General features: G+C 41.9%; 1 protein-coding gene across 18 annotated transcripts in view; it reads left to right on the forward strand.

Moving 5' to 3' along the window:
• The window catches only part of LOC138843571 (rho GTPase-activating protein 20-like), a 111,026-nt gene that overhangs the window by 55,607 nt on the left and 38,260 nt on the right, over positions 1-17,159 (forward strand). For 5 of the 18 annotated variants that reach the window (XM_070048149.1, XM_070048150.1, XM_070048152.1 and 2 more), the window contains 7 exons: positions 767-955; positions 2,159-2,311; positions 4,054-4,248; positions 6,250-6,342; positions 7,674-7,793; positions 8,557-8,605; positions 14,316-14,480. In XM_070048149.1, the coding sequence (XP_069904250.1) occupies positions 7,688-7,793; positions 8,557-8,605; positions 14,316-14,480 (320 nt within the window). In that variant the 5' untranslated portion in view covers positions 767-955; positions 2,159-2,311; positions 4,054-4,248; positions 6,250-6,342; positions 7,674-7,687. Of the gene's footprint in view, positions 1-272; positions 956-2,158; positions 2,312-4,053; positions 4,249-6,249; positions 6,343-7,673; positions 7,794-8,556; positions 8,662-10,567; positions 10,949-11,524; positions 11,582-14,315; positions 14,481-17,159 lie in introns of those variants that run through there. The other 13 variants (XM_070048151.1, XM_070048153.1, XM_070048154.1 and 10 more) reach the window with 7 other exon arrangements.

Here is a 17,159-nt window from a genome sequence, read left to right on the forward strand (position 1 = left end):
TGGCTGGAGATCCAGGCTTCTGAACTTGGCCAAGTGTAGCCACAGCTGCTGTGGGCATTTGGAGAGTGATCCTGCAGATGGAAAACCACTTTCTTTCCCTATAGATTTCAAAAATTAGAGATAATTGAACAATGTAAAGGAATATGTTGCTGTGTGTTATGGATTGGTTATCAAAGTATTCGGCTCAGGAACTGGTGGGAGTCACCTCATATATTAAAAGTGGTTGGGGTCAGGCTGGTGCCATGGCTCACTATCTAATCCTCTGCCTGCAGCACCAGCACCCGGGTTCTAGTCCTGGTTGGGGCGCCAGTCCAGTCCAACTCTCTGCTGTGGCCCGGGAAGGCAGTGGAGGATGGCCCAAGTGCTTGGGCCCTGCACCCACGTGGGAGACCAGGAGGAAGCACCTGATCCTGGCTTCGGATCGACGCGGCGCACCAGCCGTAGCAGCCATTTGGGGGGTGAACCAACAGTAAAGGAAGACCTTTCTCTGTGTCTCTTTGACTGTTTAACTCTGCCTGTCCAAAAAAAAAGTGGTTGGGGTCCTTGAAAGATGGCACTTTGATATTGAGTGTGATCAGACTATGATGATGAACGGTTTGGCAGGAATAAGAGTATCCTACTTTGGTAATTTCCTCCTAAATTTCCTTTTATTACCACATGAGTCCTAATTATTTGGAATTAGATTCATATGAAGTACCATTTGTTTCTCAGGTATGTTTTATGAGATATGAATTTTCTTCTGTAAACATTGCTTTGTCTCCTTTAGACTGGCAGAGGACAGTGCAGCAGCCAACACACAAAACTACAATTTGCACATGGCTAAAGTCCGTGGTTATCTTACAGCATCCTGGGCACTTGACATCCGTGAAGTGGGAATTGGGTCTCTGCAGCAGGTGCTGCTTCTTGCATTTCCTGTTCATTTCTGTAGAGAGATGGAGGAGCTCCTTTGCTTGAGGTGAGTTCACCTGGAGAGTCATCATGGCTAGAAAGGCTAGTGAGTCTGTCATTTATTTATCTAGGTAGGATACTTTTAACATAATTGCTTTTAGTCTATAGCATTGGATTTTGAACTTAACTATTCATATACGCGTGGTATACTAGATGGCCCATTTAATCAATTGTTCAGACACATTTTTACCTATAAAGGATGATTGCAGATGCTTTCCTAGATTGACATGTATCGTTATGATACTCATACTTCATTTAAATGTATGCAATTCCCAATATATTGTGTAAACTTCTGAAGGTCTCAGTCACCCTGGGTGGAGAATGCTCATGCTTCTATGAACATTATACTGTTGAGCATCATTCTAGACATACTTTGCTATGAAATCAGAGCATTCCTCTTAGTTACTTCGGGAGTCTTTGAATAACTCCGAAGATACTTTCAGTTGATTAGATAAGTGTTAATTTACATCCCCCTTCCTCTCCTAACAACAGTTTTAAAGTATGCATTATTTTGAAATAAAAAATGTTATTTGGGTTTTGCTTAACAAATGTTGGATTGCAGTGCTATTATACACCTTTAGTCTTTATGTATTTAAACACCATGCTTAATACATTGCCTTCATCAATAGTGTCATAAGGTGTATTCTTTCTGTTATCACCTATTTTTTCCAAGGTCACTTTAAAATAAATTTTAGAATGTCTATTCTAATCTCTATTCTAAATCTTATCCATTTGATAATATTTTACTATAATTTTTTTTATATTTTATTTTTTCAATTTTTTTTTAACAGGCAGAGTGGACAGTGAGAGGGAGAGAGAGAGAGAGAGAGAGAGAGAGAGAGAGAGAAGGGTTTTCCTTTACTGTTGGTTCACCCTCCAGTGGCTGCTGCGGCCGCTGCACTGCGCTGATCCGAAGCCAGGAGCCAGGTGCTTCTTCCTGGTCTCCCATGCGGGTGCAGGGCCCAAGCACCCGGGCCATCCTCCACTGCCTTCCTGGGCCACAGCAGAGAGCTGGCCTGGAAGAGGAGCAACCGGGACAGAATCCAGCGCCCAGACTGGGACTAGAACCCGGTGTGCCGGCGCCGCAGGCGGAGGATTAGCCTTTTGATCCACAGCGCCGGCCAATATTTTACTATATTAATGTCTTAATAATAGATGTTGTCCTAAGGTCTTCATGTATGTAACTCATTTAATCTTCACCTTTATTAAGCAAATGCACATCCATTCATCAAAAATGACTTATTGAGCATCTGTGAATGTGCAGAATACTGTGTGCCAAGTGCCAGGACGAATTCAGCAAGGTCCTGGCCTCTCTGGAACTTGAGATCTGAAAAGAGGAAAATACGTGACTGAGGATCATGCAGTAAGCAAACTGGTTCATTTAATTATGCATCTTTTTCTGTTTGTAATTATGCAAGATTGTGGTTTAACCGTAATTATAGCCAAATAATTATGGTATTAACCAAGATTACGGTTCTAATCCAATTGTGTGCTTTTTAAGAATAGAGGGGAATCTCTTGCATTCCTTCATCTCATAGTGCTAAACAAATAGATATCAATATGTAATGATGGTTACAGGAATGCTTTTATGAAACACCATAACCTGAGAGTTGTTGGAATTACCTAGTGGGATTTCAGGGGGCTAGAACAGATCACCCAACAAATGGAGTTTGCTGATAAGGGAATTACTCATACACAAATGGAAGTAGCGTTGATTAGGAGCAGTCAGACATCTAGGTTTCCAAATAGCCTCAGTGAGCTCTGTTAAGACTGAAACATTCAGTTGAACTCTAGGGCTGTTCAGTACCTCTAACACTTGAAACGTGGATTCAGAAGGAAAGCAGGCATGGTGTTTTAGTAAAACATGGAGATAAAAATTCTGGTAGTCTTTTTATGAAATATGTTAAAAAATTCTTCTAGAAAGCAGAGACTGCCTGAAACATTATATGTCAATTTGGTAAACAATGGCAATAATGAGATCTTCCCCAAAACACTCCATGACACTTTAAATGTCAGTCTTTCCTGTCTATATTTGGCAAAGCAATGATCTTATTATTACTACATATCTGATTAATTATAGTAGTGCATCTAGAAGTGAAGTCCAGAAAGTAATGCCCTAGAATGAAATGTTGGTCTCAGTAGTAGGAGATGGCAACCAGTCTGTTGTTTCCAGCTCCTTCTGTAGCACCAGTTTTGCTTTAGCTGAGCCATTCACCTTTAAAACAGCCCAAACTGGGTTCAGAAAGGTAGCAAAAGGAATGACAGGAAAGGCTGAAAACCTGAGAGCAAGGGCAGCTTCTGGGTTCTCATTGCAAATGTGTGGACCCTGAAAATCGTTATGAAGTAAGGGAGCTATTGACGTTAGTGAGCTTGATCATTTCAGGAAAAGTGGCAATGAAAGCTCTGTATGCCTTTTCACATCATGAGGTGTTTCACTAGGCATTCTGTGAAATGACATTTTTAAAGGTTGACATGCATTTTGTTCATTCCCTGTCAGCTAGCATCTTTAGCACAAATTCTTAGAGCTTTATATCATCTATGTGTTGCTGTACACTCTTGTGGGGTTTTCAATGTCCTATTTTATTTATTTAGTTGAAATTTAGAATGACTAAGGACAGAGGGAGAGAGAGGGATGGAGAGAGAGAGAGAGAGAGAGAGAGAGAGAGATATGTATACCTCAAAACCAGTGGTTCACTACCCAAATATCTACAATAGACAGCACTGGACCAAGTCAGATCAAGATCCTAGAACTACGGCAGGGCTTCCCACGTAAGTAGCTAGGGGCCCAAGTCCTTGGACCATAGTCCATTGCTTTTCTAGGTTCTTTAGTAAGGGGCTAGATAGAAGGGCAGCTGGATCTCAAATCAGCATTCCAATATGGAGTGTGGCATCACAAGTGGTGGTGGACTAATCCACTGCAACATCAAGCAAACTTGTCTCAACCTCCTGTGCTGGGAGGCTTCCCTTATGTAGAAGACATTTAAACCAAACGCTGAGGAGTCACGGCTGACATCCACACATTGCTCTACACAGAAAATGCAGCATTCTAAGAGTGTGGTGGGCCGCTGGTCTGGATTAGCTATCACTCAGTTTTTCTTATCATAGGTAGAGGAATGAACACCTGTTGCAGTTGAGCCCATCAACATCAGAAGTTGAGACTTAAACCACACCTGAACTTTGAGTGAGATGCTTTTCCTAGTGTTGTCAATCTGAGAAGCCAGCCTCTATGGGAAAGCTTAAGCAGAGTATACTCACCCATGAAATTTGGATTTTGCTACATTCAAACAGAGAATATCAACAGTAAGTATTTTTTGTTCTGTCTGTTTACTTTTTGAAAGTCCGAGTGATGCACATATGCATACATATACACATATATGCACACACGGAGGGGATAGAGAAAGAGAGGTAGGTAGATAGGTAGATAGATAGAGATATCAAAAATCTGTTCCCTCCTCCAAATGCCTGCAACAGCTAGGTCTGGGCCAGGCTGAAAAAAAGGATCATGGATCTACCCCCGGGTCTCCCACATGGGTAGCAATGAGCCCAAGAGCTTGGGGCATGATCCATCAGTCTCACAGGTACGTTTGCAGGGAGCTGGATTGGAAGCAGAGCAGCTGGGACTTGTACCACCATTTTGACTTGGGCATCACAAATGGTGGCTTAACCCACTGTGACACCAGGCTGACTCAATGAGTGTTTTGTTTCTCATGCAAATTTGTAGATAGCTAGAGTGGGTCTCTTTCACAGTTCTCATTCTGCCATTGGAGGGCTAGTGGCTACCCTGGACTCTTAAGATTAACTCAGAATCATTCACACTACCTTTCGCCAACGTTTCCATATTTGCCATGTCTCATGGCCAAGCCAGAGAGTACAGTTGTCTCTCTGGTCCTTGAGGATCGGTTGCACTCACCTGTGGATAATAAATTCCAAAGATACTCACATTCCTTATGTATAATGGTATATTACTTCCATTTCATCTGGTCATATATTCCTGCATACTCTAGACCAACTCTGGATGACATTATAATATCTAGTACAGTGTAAATCGTTAACTATTTTGGGGGGAGGACTGACAAGAAAAAGAATCTTTACATGTTGTTATCTTTCACTTTACTTGGGTAGGCCGAAACTTTACCTTGTAGCCTGAAACTGTCAGAGACAATATTGTGTGAGTGAATGACCATGGGTAACGTTAAGTATTTGACCTGTTTTTGACCCAGTAGTTGTCATTTGCCAGCCTTGTAACAGATCACAATTTACTCTTGGGCACCACTATTGAAGACTCCCCCAGCTCAGAGAGTTGTTGATTTCTTTCAAGTTTAAGCTCTCTTGAAAAATATCATGATTTGTTTTCATCCATACCATCTCACGTTGGAGATTTCTCCAAATTTATGTCAATTCCATATTTTTCTAAACCACAGCTTGCCATTTCTTTGAGGTATTATCTGGGAGAATTTTGATCTGAAAACTTGGGCAGGAAGGTTTTTAAAAATGTAGTATTTTGCTTAGAGTGTATAAAAAGGCTCATAGTAGAACAAGGGTTCCACACCTGTCTTGTTAATCATTTTCTCACTATATAAACATACGTGCTGAACGGAAGCTGCCTTTATAATTAGAATGCAGTGAAGCTTCTTCTGATCATTATCACGACCCTGTTTTAAAATATAGGCTCAGAGACCATTAGCATCATAGGGTACATATTCCCACAGAGACATTTTTCCCTTCTGCTTCCATTTGCAATTTCATTTCAATTGTAGTGTTTAATATTTTCCCCATGTCTTGTATGTGAAAGAACAGAATGGTGGTAGAATGCTACGCTGTAACGCCTAAATTCCCAACCAGGTGTGACTAATGCTGTCAGGTTTAAATTAAGATGAATTTCTTCAAGCTCACTAAGACTGTGATATTCAGCTTTTCGAGTAGGAAGTTCACATGGGGGATTTCTCAATTCAAGAATATTAACACACTGAGTAACACACTGCTTTGTTGTTTCTAGGTTCTTTATTTGAGTAATTTCATTTAATGTCATGCATTACTGAGGAAGCTGAACTGTGGGCTCGATGGGTATCCCAGTTGTGCTGTAGTTTGACATTTCCATGGTCCCTCCCTTCATTCCCCAGCCAAGGAAGTTCATCCTGTGGCTTCCCAACAGCACATCCAATAAAGTGTTTCTGAACCATTTTCTTTTCACCTTTTGCATCCTTTGAGCAATTGAGTGTCCAGGACACAGGAGATTCCCTTCACATGCTTTCAAAATTTACCCATGTCTGATTGTGTGATTTCTATTTACACTTTCCTCAGGTGTTCCACTATTAGATGATTGACTAAAGAATGGAAGGAAACAGAAGACAGAAGCCTTTATCTTAATCTTTCTTTGCTTAAAGAATCCATCAGGTAAGATCTGTGACTGGTGTGAAACTGAATTTTCTATCTACTCAGAAAAGTATTCAAATGAGCATCAGATCCAGAGAGTCCTTGAGGAATTTGAGGAATTCTGTTTTGATTACTTGTAAATAATCTGTGAAATATCTGAAATTGTATTTCAAGTAATTTTGTTCACTATCACCATAATAAGCATTTATGTTGGAATAACTGTAGAATGGATACTCTCCTCTCTCTTTCAGATTTTTTATTTATATTTTGTAAAATTGGAACAGTAGGGATCCTTCCATTCTGCATCATTGAAAGCCAGCAGTATTTGCTGGTGCCTGTTTTTAAAGTGTACATAGAAAAGCTACCTTGTGTCTATGAGTGTTGACAATTGTGTTCCAGTCTGGCCAAAACCTTGTGACCCAGCAATAAGATCATAATAAACCATCTAGGTAGGAAAATGAGTTGACCTTCTGATAACCCAAGTCAACTTTTGTTACCATGTTACCTATTTTTGTCCTCTATCATTGGATCTATTTTTAAATAAGAGAAACATGGTGTATTTTCAGTTATTTGTATGAAATACATTTTCATCTATGTTTATTTGTTCCCTTTGCTATGCAACTTGTCTCCACAAAGGGACTTAACCAGATCAAAATCTTTTTTTTCAGTTGTCATTCATGTTCTGTGTTTGAAAGACAGAGAGGGTAACAAGTAGAGTTCTTCCATTTGCTGGTTCTTTGCTCAAGTTCCTGGAGTAGTGAGGGGGTAGATTAGGCTGATGCCAGGTTTAAAGAACTCAGCTCAGGTGTCCCACATTGGTGGCAGGGATCCAGGCACTTGAGCCAGCAGTCCTGCCTCCTAGAAGGAGTATATGTAGTAAGGTGGAATGGGCAGTTGATCTGGGACTTGATACTGGCACTGTGGTAGAAGATGCTGGCATCTTAACTGCTGAGCCAAACACCCGTTCTGAATCTGTGTTGTCTTAGAATATTATCTGTGTACCCAAAACCCTGCAAGTATAAACTGGACAACCCCTAATCTAAGTCCATGCAAGAATACTATCTCAAACACCCTTGAAAACTGTCTGCATATGGATATACTTGCTGGAAGCCAAGAGGTAGGTGTGTATTACTTTGTGATAAAGCAGCTCTTCTGATACCCAGCGAGCCCCAGAGCGGGAACCATCCAGCAGAGCGGCAGAGAAACCCTATCTAGACACTGAGAGAATACTTCCAGGGTTTCTGGAGTGCTGTTTGTGGGTCAGGCAGGCATCAGGGATTGAATTATCTTATTCCATGCTTTATCTCACACTTCATCACAACACTTTGAAAGTCATTATCTTCTTTTTACAGATATAAGAACTGAGATGCGGAAATATGAAGTAGTTTGCCAAAACTCAAACATCCATAATCTATCTCCAGTCCCAATTCCAAAGACCCTACTATTTTACCATCTGCCCTTGCCTCCCAGAGGTGAGGTGACAGGAGAGGGTCCCCTGCATCAGCACACAAGCTTAGCTGCAAGAAGAATAGAATGCTATGTACATCTCATTCCAAGTTGGAGAAGTGAAGACCAGGCAGTTACAATATTTGTGTATCCAATTGCCAGTCTACTCTATGAAGACATAAGGAATGGAGTAACTAACACCCTGCTCCCTCAGCACTGTTTCAATAGGCAGTATTGTGAGAAAATCTTTTTCGTGAGACATTGCCTTGAGTAGTTTATGAGCCCAGGGTATTATAGTCATAGCATCACTACATTTCTTCCATCATGATTTTCTTCTCTCATTCCTTTATGCATTTTTGTAGCCAAATTGTGTGTTTAATTTGTGTTTACCGTATTATCCTATCCCCCTCTACTCTGTTTCAATCAACTTGAGAAACAGACATGGGAACTAGGAGATCTGATTTAATGTGTATATTATCATCACCATTAATCGTTTCTTTAGGAAGGCTGAGTAGGATATGCTTTATCGCTTTATCCTCCATTTTGTGATTTCTTTTGCTCATTTCTATAAACTATGGGAATGATGATTAATATTGGGAGCCTGATTTTCCACTGTGATGTTGGAACTCTGCCTTGAATGAAAAGATAGAGGACAGATGCAGCTAGAAGCAGCATTTCAGGGTGCACTTAGATATTTTACAATGGTTTTGATTTGTTCAAAAATGTTCTCAAATAGTATTCATTTTATGGACTTAGTTTTGTGACAGCACTTCCAATTTGGTGTTCCAGAATTGACTCATCTCAATGAAGTACCTGCCCTGTGCCATGGTCCTGAGAGGTAAAATATGACTTCCTATTCTTGCCAGCAGAGGGCAGCAAGGAACACTGGAGCAGGTGCTTGATATCAGCTACTGAGGATGTTTCCCTTGGTGGAGGCAAAAATGAGGGTGTTCAGAGGACCAACATGAGAAAGGATAATTACAGGGATTCAGGAGGGAGACCAGAACATATGGGGAGTGTAAGGGTTCTCCCAAGGGCTCATAACTGCCAGCACAAGTAGACATCTGGAGAGTCATTGATTATAACCTTTTCTTGGTATTGACTGCTATTCCCAGCCTGTCTGATGCCAAGGTGTGGCTGGCTGCCTAAGGTAACAGGCAACTAAAAGCATATCTGGGCACTAATACAGACTGGCTGCCTGTGAGTTATCAACAAGCTGCCCACAGAGGCCGAGGGGTCCAGAAGCAGCCCTGTGAGGGTGAAGGATGAATGGGTGTGAGGGCTCACCAAATCCAGCTGCAGAAGATACTGAGGCCCCGGGTACATGCCAGGAAGATGATTCTGCAAAATATATATACATGCATATGTATATAATACCAAGGATATTTTCCCCTTGTCTTGGGGGTGGGGGGCACTGCTTAGCTATGGAAACACTGTGTGATTTAGGACTTAGAGAGTTCTCACTTTACCAACTGTTAGGTATCTGGCCCCCAGTCACACAACTTCACTGAGCTTCAGTTTCTCCACCTGTCAAATGGAATTACTAATTTTTACCCCAGAAGCTGATGTTGAGGCAAGGGGAGGCTATATATAAACTACCTTGCAAGAAGCTTGACGTTTTGTCGTTGCTCAGTGGATTTGATTGCGTGACATATTCTCCCTCCTTTCTCTTTGGCCATGGACAAACATCCATGATAGTGTTCACTATTTTGGAAAATAATGTCTCCCTGTCTTTTCTAAGCAGCCTTGGTATTAAGCAAGAATTATTCTGTGAGTTAGCTTGCTAAATTTTCTATACTGTTATCCCATTTTATAGTTGCAGCAATCCTTTGAGGTGCACTATCATCTCTGTTGTGCAGGTGGAGACACTGAGACTCTTCTAGAATAACTCCTTTTACCAGCACCCTCTACATGGCGAATGCTGAAGGAGGGGGGGTTCAAAAACTACTTAGTTTGGTTGCAGCCCTCCTGCCAGTGTTGCTACAAAACCTTCTTTCCTGTGTAGATAGTTCATCACCATTTACTTTTTTAGAGGTTTAATTTATATATGTATGTATGTATGTATATATATTTGAGAAAATCAACTTTGAAGAACCCAAGCATAGTGCATCCTTTGTGAGCACTTAGACATTACTATAGCTTATGAGACATAGATAACATCCTCCACTTAATACATTAAAATGAAGTAAATCTTTGCAAACAAGTTTTACTATTAACTCTCATAATCCAACAATTTGAGGACAGAGGTCCTGCATGGGAAGTTAATGCACAGTGACTCCTGTTGTTAATTTCACAATTAACACCCTTATGTGTGATGTGAGAGATCACCCATTTAAACACTTAAGGGGGGAAATTGAATAAAAGAATTTTGTGTTTGTGATATGTTAAAATAACCTTATAATTGACACAGCATCACATTGATACTGTCTCTCCATTTGGTATGTAGGGCCGAAAGGTCAGTGTTCAATGACAGAAGTGAAAATAGACTGCTATGGTCAGAGTTCTTCCCCCACCCACCCAGTTCTCCTGTTGAAGCCCTTACCTCCTTCTCTTTGTGTGCCATGCAAGGACACAGTGTGAAGATGGTTGTCTATAAGCCAGGAAAAGAGGCTGAGTCAGTGGGTCCCCATGCTCTTGGACTTTTCAACCTCCAAAACCGTCAGACAAGTAAACTTCTTTCTTTGACACATTACCTAGCCTAAGGGGTTTTGCTACAAGAACAGAAAATGGGTGAATCATGTATTCATTTTAATGTTGTACATATTATTTTTGTATAAAATATTATATAATTATACTAAAATATGCAAAGAAATAATATTGCACTATAGCTTTGAAATATATTGCCGCTTGGGCAAACTGGAGGGAAGGTTGCTGAAATCTCTCTGTGTTTCTTACAACTGCATGCAAATGAACCATCATCTCAGTTTAATTTTGAAGAATTGAATGATGGTGCCAAAATCTAGAAAACCACTATATCAGTTTGAGAGTTTGTCAGTTATGGCATGAGCCTTAGAACCTTGACATCACAATGATGGGTGATCTTGACTACTGCGGAACCCACAGTCTTCAGGGACTTGTTCATGGTCTCTGTTGAATAGTGTCGACAGAGTCTAGAGTTGTAACACATGGAAAGTAATGTTGTCAGAGCTTCTGGAAGTCATCCGCCAGTCCCCAGCGCAAGGTAGCCTTTTCCTGTACTACTTGTGATCATTTAAGCAGACTGGTCACCCCAGGAGGAGTTCTGTCCTGTTTTCCTTAAAACAGAGGAAGTAATTCCTGACTTTGGTGCTGGTTTCATGAGAAGCTACTTTTGTTCTTTGGTTTAGTGCTACTGAGCTCAAAAGAGCAGGCTTTGTACTGTCAGGGGAGACACTTCCTTGGCTTCATGGCAAAGAGTTTTCTCTGAAAAGATCTCGAAAGAGGCTGTCCTGTTTATGAAAGAGTTTTGTGTTCTGCTCAGTCTAACTGGTTTTACCTATTATGGCCACAGAGCCCCATTGGTACATGGTCCCAACTCAACCAGTTATATCTAAGCCTGGGTGATGTTAAGAAATGTTTGTGGATGTGTCCAGCATTATTTCATGTTGTCTAGCACTTCTCTCCCCTCGCCTCCCAATTTGAACACTAATTTAGATAAGATAGGAAGCATTTTACTAAGTGGGAATCAATGTATCCCTATTATGTAAATTGTCATGCTAACAGGGGACCACGTTACAATGACTTCTTTACCAATCGCTGTGTCATTTTGTTTTACATGTGATAGGCTGAAAATTGCCTTGTGTTCCCTCTTCTGAAACCATGTTGTAAGAGCTTGGTGAGTGACAGCTGTGGTGTCCATCTTAGTGTTCTTTCCAGAGGGCAGTGTGGTAGTTGAATGGAAATACTCTTTAGAGATGTAAACTGCTTTAGAATATCAGGGATATGTGATTTAATTTTCCTTTGAAAAGGCAGAAGACATGCCTGTTGCTTTTACTTAGAATGAATTAGCAGCAGATATGTATGGAGAACTTCACAGTTGAAGATTGCTTTCGATATTTTACTTTAACTTGCACTAAAACCAGGCAGATTGATACTATTGTTCCAGATTACATGTTCTCTTTTATGATACATGCTCCCTTTCATACACAGCCAGTTAGAAACAGTCAGACTCTGAAATTTTCAATAATCTTCAGTACTTTCTTTTTTTATTCTTAAAATCTATCTATTAAGGGATACAAATTTTCATAAGTGCAACTTTAGGAGTATAGTTATTCTTCTCACTATATCAGTCCTCCCACCCACACTCCCATGCCTCATCCCCCTCACTCTCCCCTTCCCAGTTCTATTCTCCATTAAGATTCATTTTCAATTAACTTTGTACATAGAAGACCAACTCTATATTAAGGAAAGATGTCAACAATTTTCACACATACACGCACACATATGCACATACACAAACTGTTTGAAAACTGGTTTTACAGTTAACTCTCAATACAACTCATTGAGGACAGAGGTCCTGCATGGGGAGTCAGTGCACAGTGACTTCTGCTGTTAATTTTTTTTTAACTTTTATTTAATGAATATAAATTTCCAAAGTACGATTTATGGATTACAATGGCTTCCCCCACATACCGTCCCTCCCACCCACTACCCTCCCCTTTCCCACTCCCTCTCCCCTTCCATTCACATCAAGATTCATTTTCGATTATCTTAATATACAGAAGATCAGCTTAGTATACATTAAGTAAGGATTTCAACAGTTTGCTCTCACACAGAAACATAAAGTGAAAAATAATAGATGATATTTTTTAAATGATGATGAAATCAGATCAGACCTATTGTCATGTTTAATCCCAGTGAGAGTCAAGTTGGGAGTTGATAATTTTTTTTTTTTTTTTTTACAGAGGATCAGTTTAGTATACATTAAGTAAAGATTTCAACAGTTTGCACCCCCATAAAAACACAAAGTGAAATATATTGTTTGAGTACTCGTACCAGGGGATTCCAATTCTGCTGTTAATTTAACAATGAACACTCTCATGGATGACGTCAGTGACCACCCGAGGCTCTTGAAATGAGCTGTCTAGGCTATGGAAGCCTTTTTTAATAGAAAACGTTTATTTCATAAATACAGATTTCAAAAGGAAAACTTTTGGATTATAGCGGTTTTTTCCCCTATGGACAAGGCCATAAGCAAAGTGGAAGTTCTCTCTTCCCTTTAGAGATAAGTGCACTCTTCTTTGATTGCCACTTTTTTCCACTGGGGTCTACAGAGATCGTTCGTGTAGACTATGTTTTTGCCACAGTGTCTTGGCTTTCCATGCCTGAAATGCTCTCACAGACTTTTGATCCTCAATACTGCCAAGTGCACACCAGCAGAATCTTTCGTATGCACATTTCTGCTAACTGTGTATTCCACAGAATTTCAGCTTTTTCTTTCTCATGCTCCTCAGACGTGTTGCAGCCTTCGCTTATTGCTGATTGCAAATCCGCATTCCAATTTTTAGATGCTTATGGCAATGGCACCTAGTCTCAGGAAGCAACATTCTTTTTGTTAAAATAATAGAGGTACAACAATGACCAGAAACGGAGAGATTGAAAACCACAGGAATTCCTTGTTACGGACCTGTAGGGCACAGGTTTATTTGGGATTCTCTGGGTCCACTTCATAGGGTCCTCTAAGCTTGGTCCACATGTTGGGAGATTGCTCTGGGCTAGGATCTGCTTCTGAGCTAATTCAGAACATTGTTTGAATCCCCTTACTTGTAGTTGAGGTACCTTCCTCCTCCAGCTGTCACCTGGGGGCTGACTACATCTAGTCTCATGTTTCTGTGTAGCTCCTGCCCATATGACAGATTCATTCTCCCTTGCCCTTCAACTCTTTCTGGCTTCCCCTTCTGTGCCATGTCCTGAGTCAGTGTAGATGATAATCTCTGATTTGGGGACCTCTTGGGGGTTAGTTTAGGCCTCCTAAACTAGGGAATGTACTCTCCCTATTTGAAGGTTCATCACATTCATTCTGTCTTCACAGTCTCTTTTTGCAGATAGCACAGTCATAGGCTGCAATCATTAGGGTGTGCGGCTTTTGGATGGGTTGTTTTAGAACCCTCTGTGTACCACAGACTTTGTGGAAAACATCCCTTCCATCATTCCACCAGCAGTTGTCCATGGTTACCAAGACCTCCGTGTTAGTAAGTCCAATGATGAGTCCTCAGTAACCACCTGCCTTACCTTCCATAGCGTTTGATGGGAGCGATGGCTCCCTTCTTGTTATCCTCTCAGTTCTCCACTTACCTGACACCTCTTGGTCTGAGCGGCTGTCTTCTTTGGCACTCCTGTAAGACGATACTTGCCCTAGGTTCTCCCTTGGATGTGTTCCCTGTCCAACTCTCTCAGTGCCACCTGCTCTTTGAGACCTGTAAAACCTGAAACCCCATTGGCATCTGTAGTTGGAGAGCCTTGTCTGAGGAATTGAGATGACAGTTTTATCATGTGTCACTCCTAATGACTGGCATCAAACTAGTCTGTGACCATTGACTAGCTACTCTTTGGTGTTTGCTGTTGAGCAGGGACGATGATTTTCAAGAGGCTGGGACTTCAGAGGATGCAAGTGCTTCAAAGGGACGTGAACGAAGACTACTGGTGCACGGTCCGATAAAGTTAAGAACGGGTAATAAGAAAACAAAGCATCAGGCTTTTTTGTACAAGGACGTACTGAAAATCTCGAACATTCGGTAGGTGCATATGCTGCATGCTGTCCTGATCATCGTGAAATATATTGTCTCTAACAAAATTCATTTTCATGCACTCTTTCTCAGCAAGTAGCATGTTTTTACTTTGTTTTTGCCAGTGATTTCATTCTTCACTTATTAAACAAGTAGTCATGGAAGTTTTATTCTGTATTGTGCCCCTGTAGACAGTGGAATCAAGAATGGGAGAGACAGGGTTCCTCTCTCTCTCTCTCTCTCTCTCTGAACATTTATTTATTTATTTTAAAGGAAGAGTTAGAGAGAGGTAGAGGCAGTGAGAGAAAGAGAAGGGCGGGGGAGAAAGAGACACAGAGAGAGACAGAGACAGTCTTCCATCTGCTGGTTCACTCTCCAGATGGCAGCAAATGCCGAAGCTGCACCAGTTGGAAGCCAGGATCCAGGATCCAGGATGCAGGATCCAGGAGCTTCTTCCAGATCTTCCACATGGGTACAGGCGCCCAAGGACTTGGGCCATCTTCTAATGCTTTCCCAGGCCATAGCAGAGAGCTGTATTGGATGTTGAGCAGCCGGGACTGGAACTGGCACCCACATGGCATGCTGGCACTGCAGGCAGTGGCTCTACCTGCTACGCCACAGTGCTGGTCCCAGGATTCTTCTTTCTTGAGTCTTGCCTAGAGATGATCAAACTAAGAAAGAGACAATTGAAGATTGTAGTAATGTGCATCTGATAGTAGGAAATAAACAGTGCCATGTGGAGAGTGTCAGAGAAGAGTCCCACTAGGGTGCCTCTGTGAGATGCAACATTGAAACCATTCCTCTGGTGTGAGAAGCAGCCACCTGTTCTATAGACTGGGTGTCCCGATTTGCCTGGCTGAGGGGACTGCAGGCCATCGTGTATGCAGCTTGACCCTTTGGGAGCAGGGCTTCAGCAAGGCTGATGTTTCTGGAGCTCATTGTAATTGACCAGGTCAGAGGTGAGACTGAATAAGTGCTCAGGGTTCTGGTCACAGAGGATCTTGACAGATCCCAGTAAGGGGTTGAGAAATGCCTTTGAAGGGGTTTCCTTATGGAAATGGCCATATCAGGTAAATATTGTAGTATATCATTGTGGCTGCTGGGAGATAATGGATTGGAGAGCTGGCAGCAATATAGGAGGGAGACTATGTCCTGGAGATGATAACCCAGATCACTGATACCAAGGGCCCCAACTTGGGAGGGACAGTGAAAGCAAAAGGTACAGGAGGCAGATTTGGTGTGCCGGTTGGAGATAGACACAAGTGGTCACTCCCACTGTCAGCCTTGAGCACAAATGCAACCAGTACACAGCCTGGAATAAGGCAACTGCTTAATACACGTGTGCAGGGAAGGAGTAGGCAGGAATAGACTGATCTGGACATCTGCTTATCTGCTCCACCTGTGTTTTCATAATTTATGAAATATTATATAAGACAAAGACTAGTTCCACAAACAAAATCTCACCAGGAAGTGAGTAAAGAAAAATAAAAGTTGCCAGTGCTGCCCTCCCCTTGGCTTCCAGTTCTGCCCTGTCCTAGAGCAGAGAAGCAAGACTCAGGCCCAGTTTTATAAAATGCAGTCTCATCTTAGTGACAATCATATGAGGTATGTTGGATCAGGGGTGTGTTAAGCGCAATCTGTGTGTTCAGGATATCTTGTACCTCCTCTTGCCTAATCCTTGCTTTCACTATCTGAGATGGGTCTGTATTCTTGTTTTCCAACAGGCTCTGATGCTAAGAGAGCCCCAGTGGCTGCCTCAAGGTCACCACAGTAGTCGTGGGTCCATGATTTTTTTTTTTTTAAGATTTATTTTATTTATTTGAAAGTCAGTTAGAGAGAGATGTAGAGACAGAGAGAGAGGTCTTCCCTCCATTGGTTCACTCCGTAGATGGCCGCAACAGCCAGAGTTGTGCCGATCTGAAGCCAGGAGCCAGGAGCTTCTTCCAGGTCTCCCACATGGGTGCAGGGGCCCAAGGACTTGGGCCATCTTCTACTGCTATCTCAGGCCATAGCAGAGAGCTGGATTGGAAGAGTAGCAGCCGGAAGTAGAACTGGCGTCCATATGGGATTCCGGTGCTTCAGCAGGCCAGGGCTTTACCCACTGTGCCACAGCGCTGGTCCTGTGAGCCCATGTTTAAAACTAGATCTCTTTATTATAGTACCGGCTCTCACCCAGCTGCCTCAACACTTTGTATTCTTTTGGATCCCATGGCAGATTTTATGACAATTTCATTTCAATCGCTTTAAATCATAGGGAGCCCTGTGGCCAAATCCTTGAACATCCTCCTTAAGGCTTAGAGCTCTTCACGTCTACCACTCACCTGAGAGTTAGATTTGTAAATGAACAAGGCAGCATGCCGGAGGGCGAAAGTGGGGTGGACCAAACCAGTACTGAGCAATATCACTGCTGAAGCTGCGATATTGTCACCTTGTGCTCTCTGCAGAAAAAAATGGGAGGTGTTTTCTTCCCTTATGGATAAGACGTTGAGCACTTGGACTAAGGTACATTTTGTTTTGTGCTTTTATTTTGGCTGCAGTCTGTAGGACACAGTATTTTTTTAAGCCAGAATCTGTGGGGCAGATGATCTGAACCAAATCTTAAGAAGGAAATTTGAGCTGGTGTCATGGCTCATCTGGCTAATCCTCCGCCGGCGGCGCCGGCACCCCGGGTTCTAGTCCCGGTTGGGG

This window comes from Oryctolagus cuniculus, chromosome 8 (genome assembly GCF_964237555.1).
Source record: "Oryctolagus cuniculus chromosome 8, mOryCun1.1, whole genome shotgun sequence".
Taxonomy (NCBI): Eukaryota; Metazoa; Chordata; class Mammalia; order Lagomorpha; family Leporidae; genus Oryctolagus; species Oryctolagus cuniculus.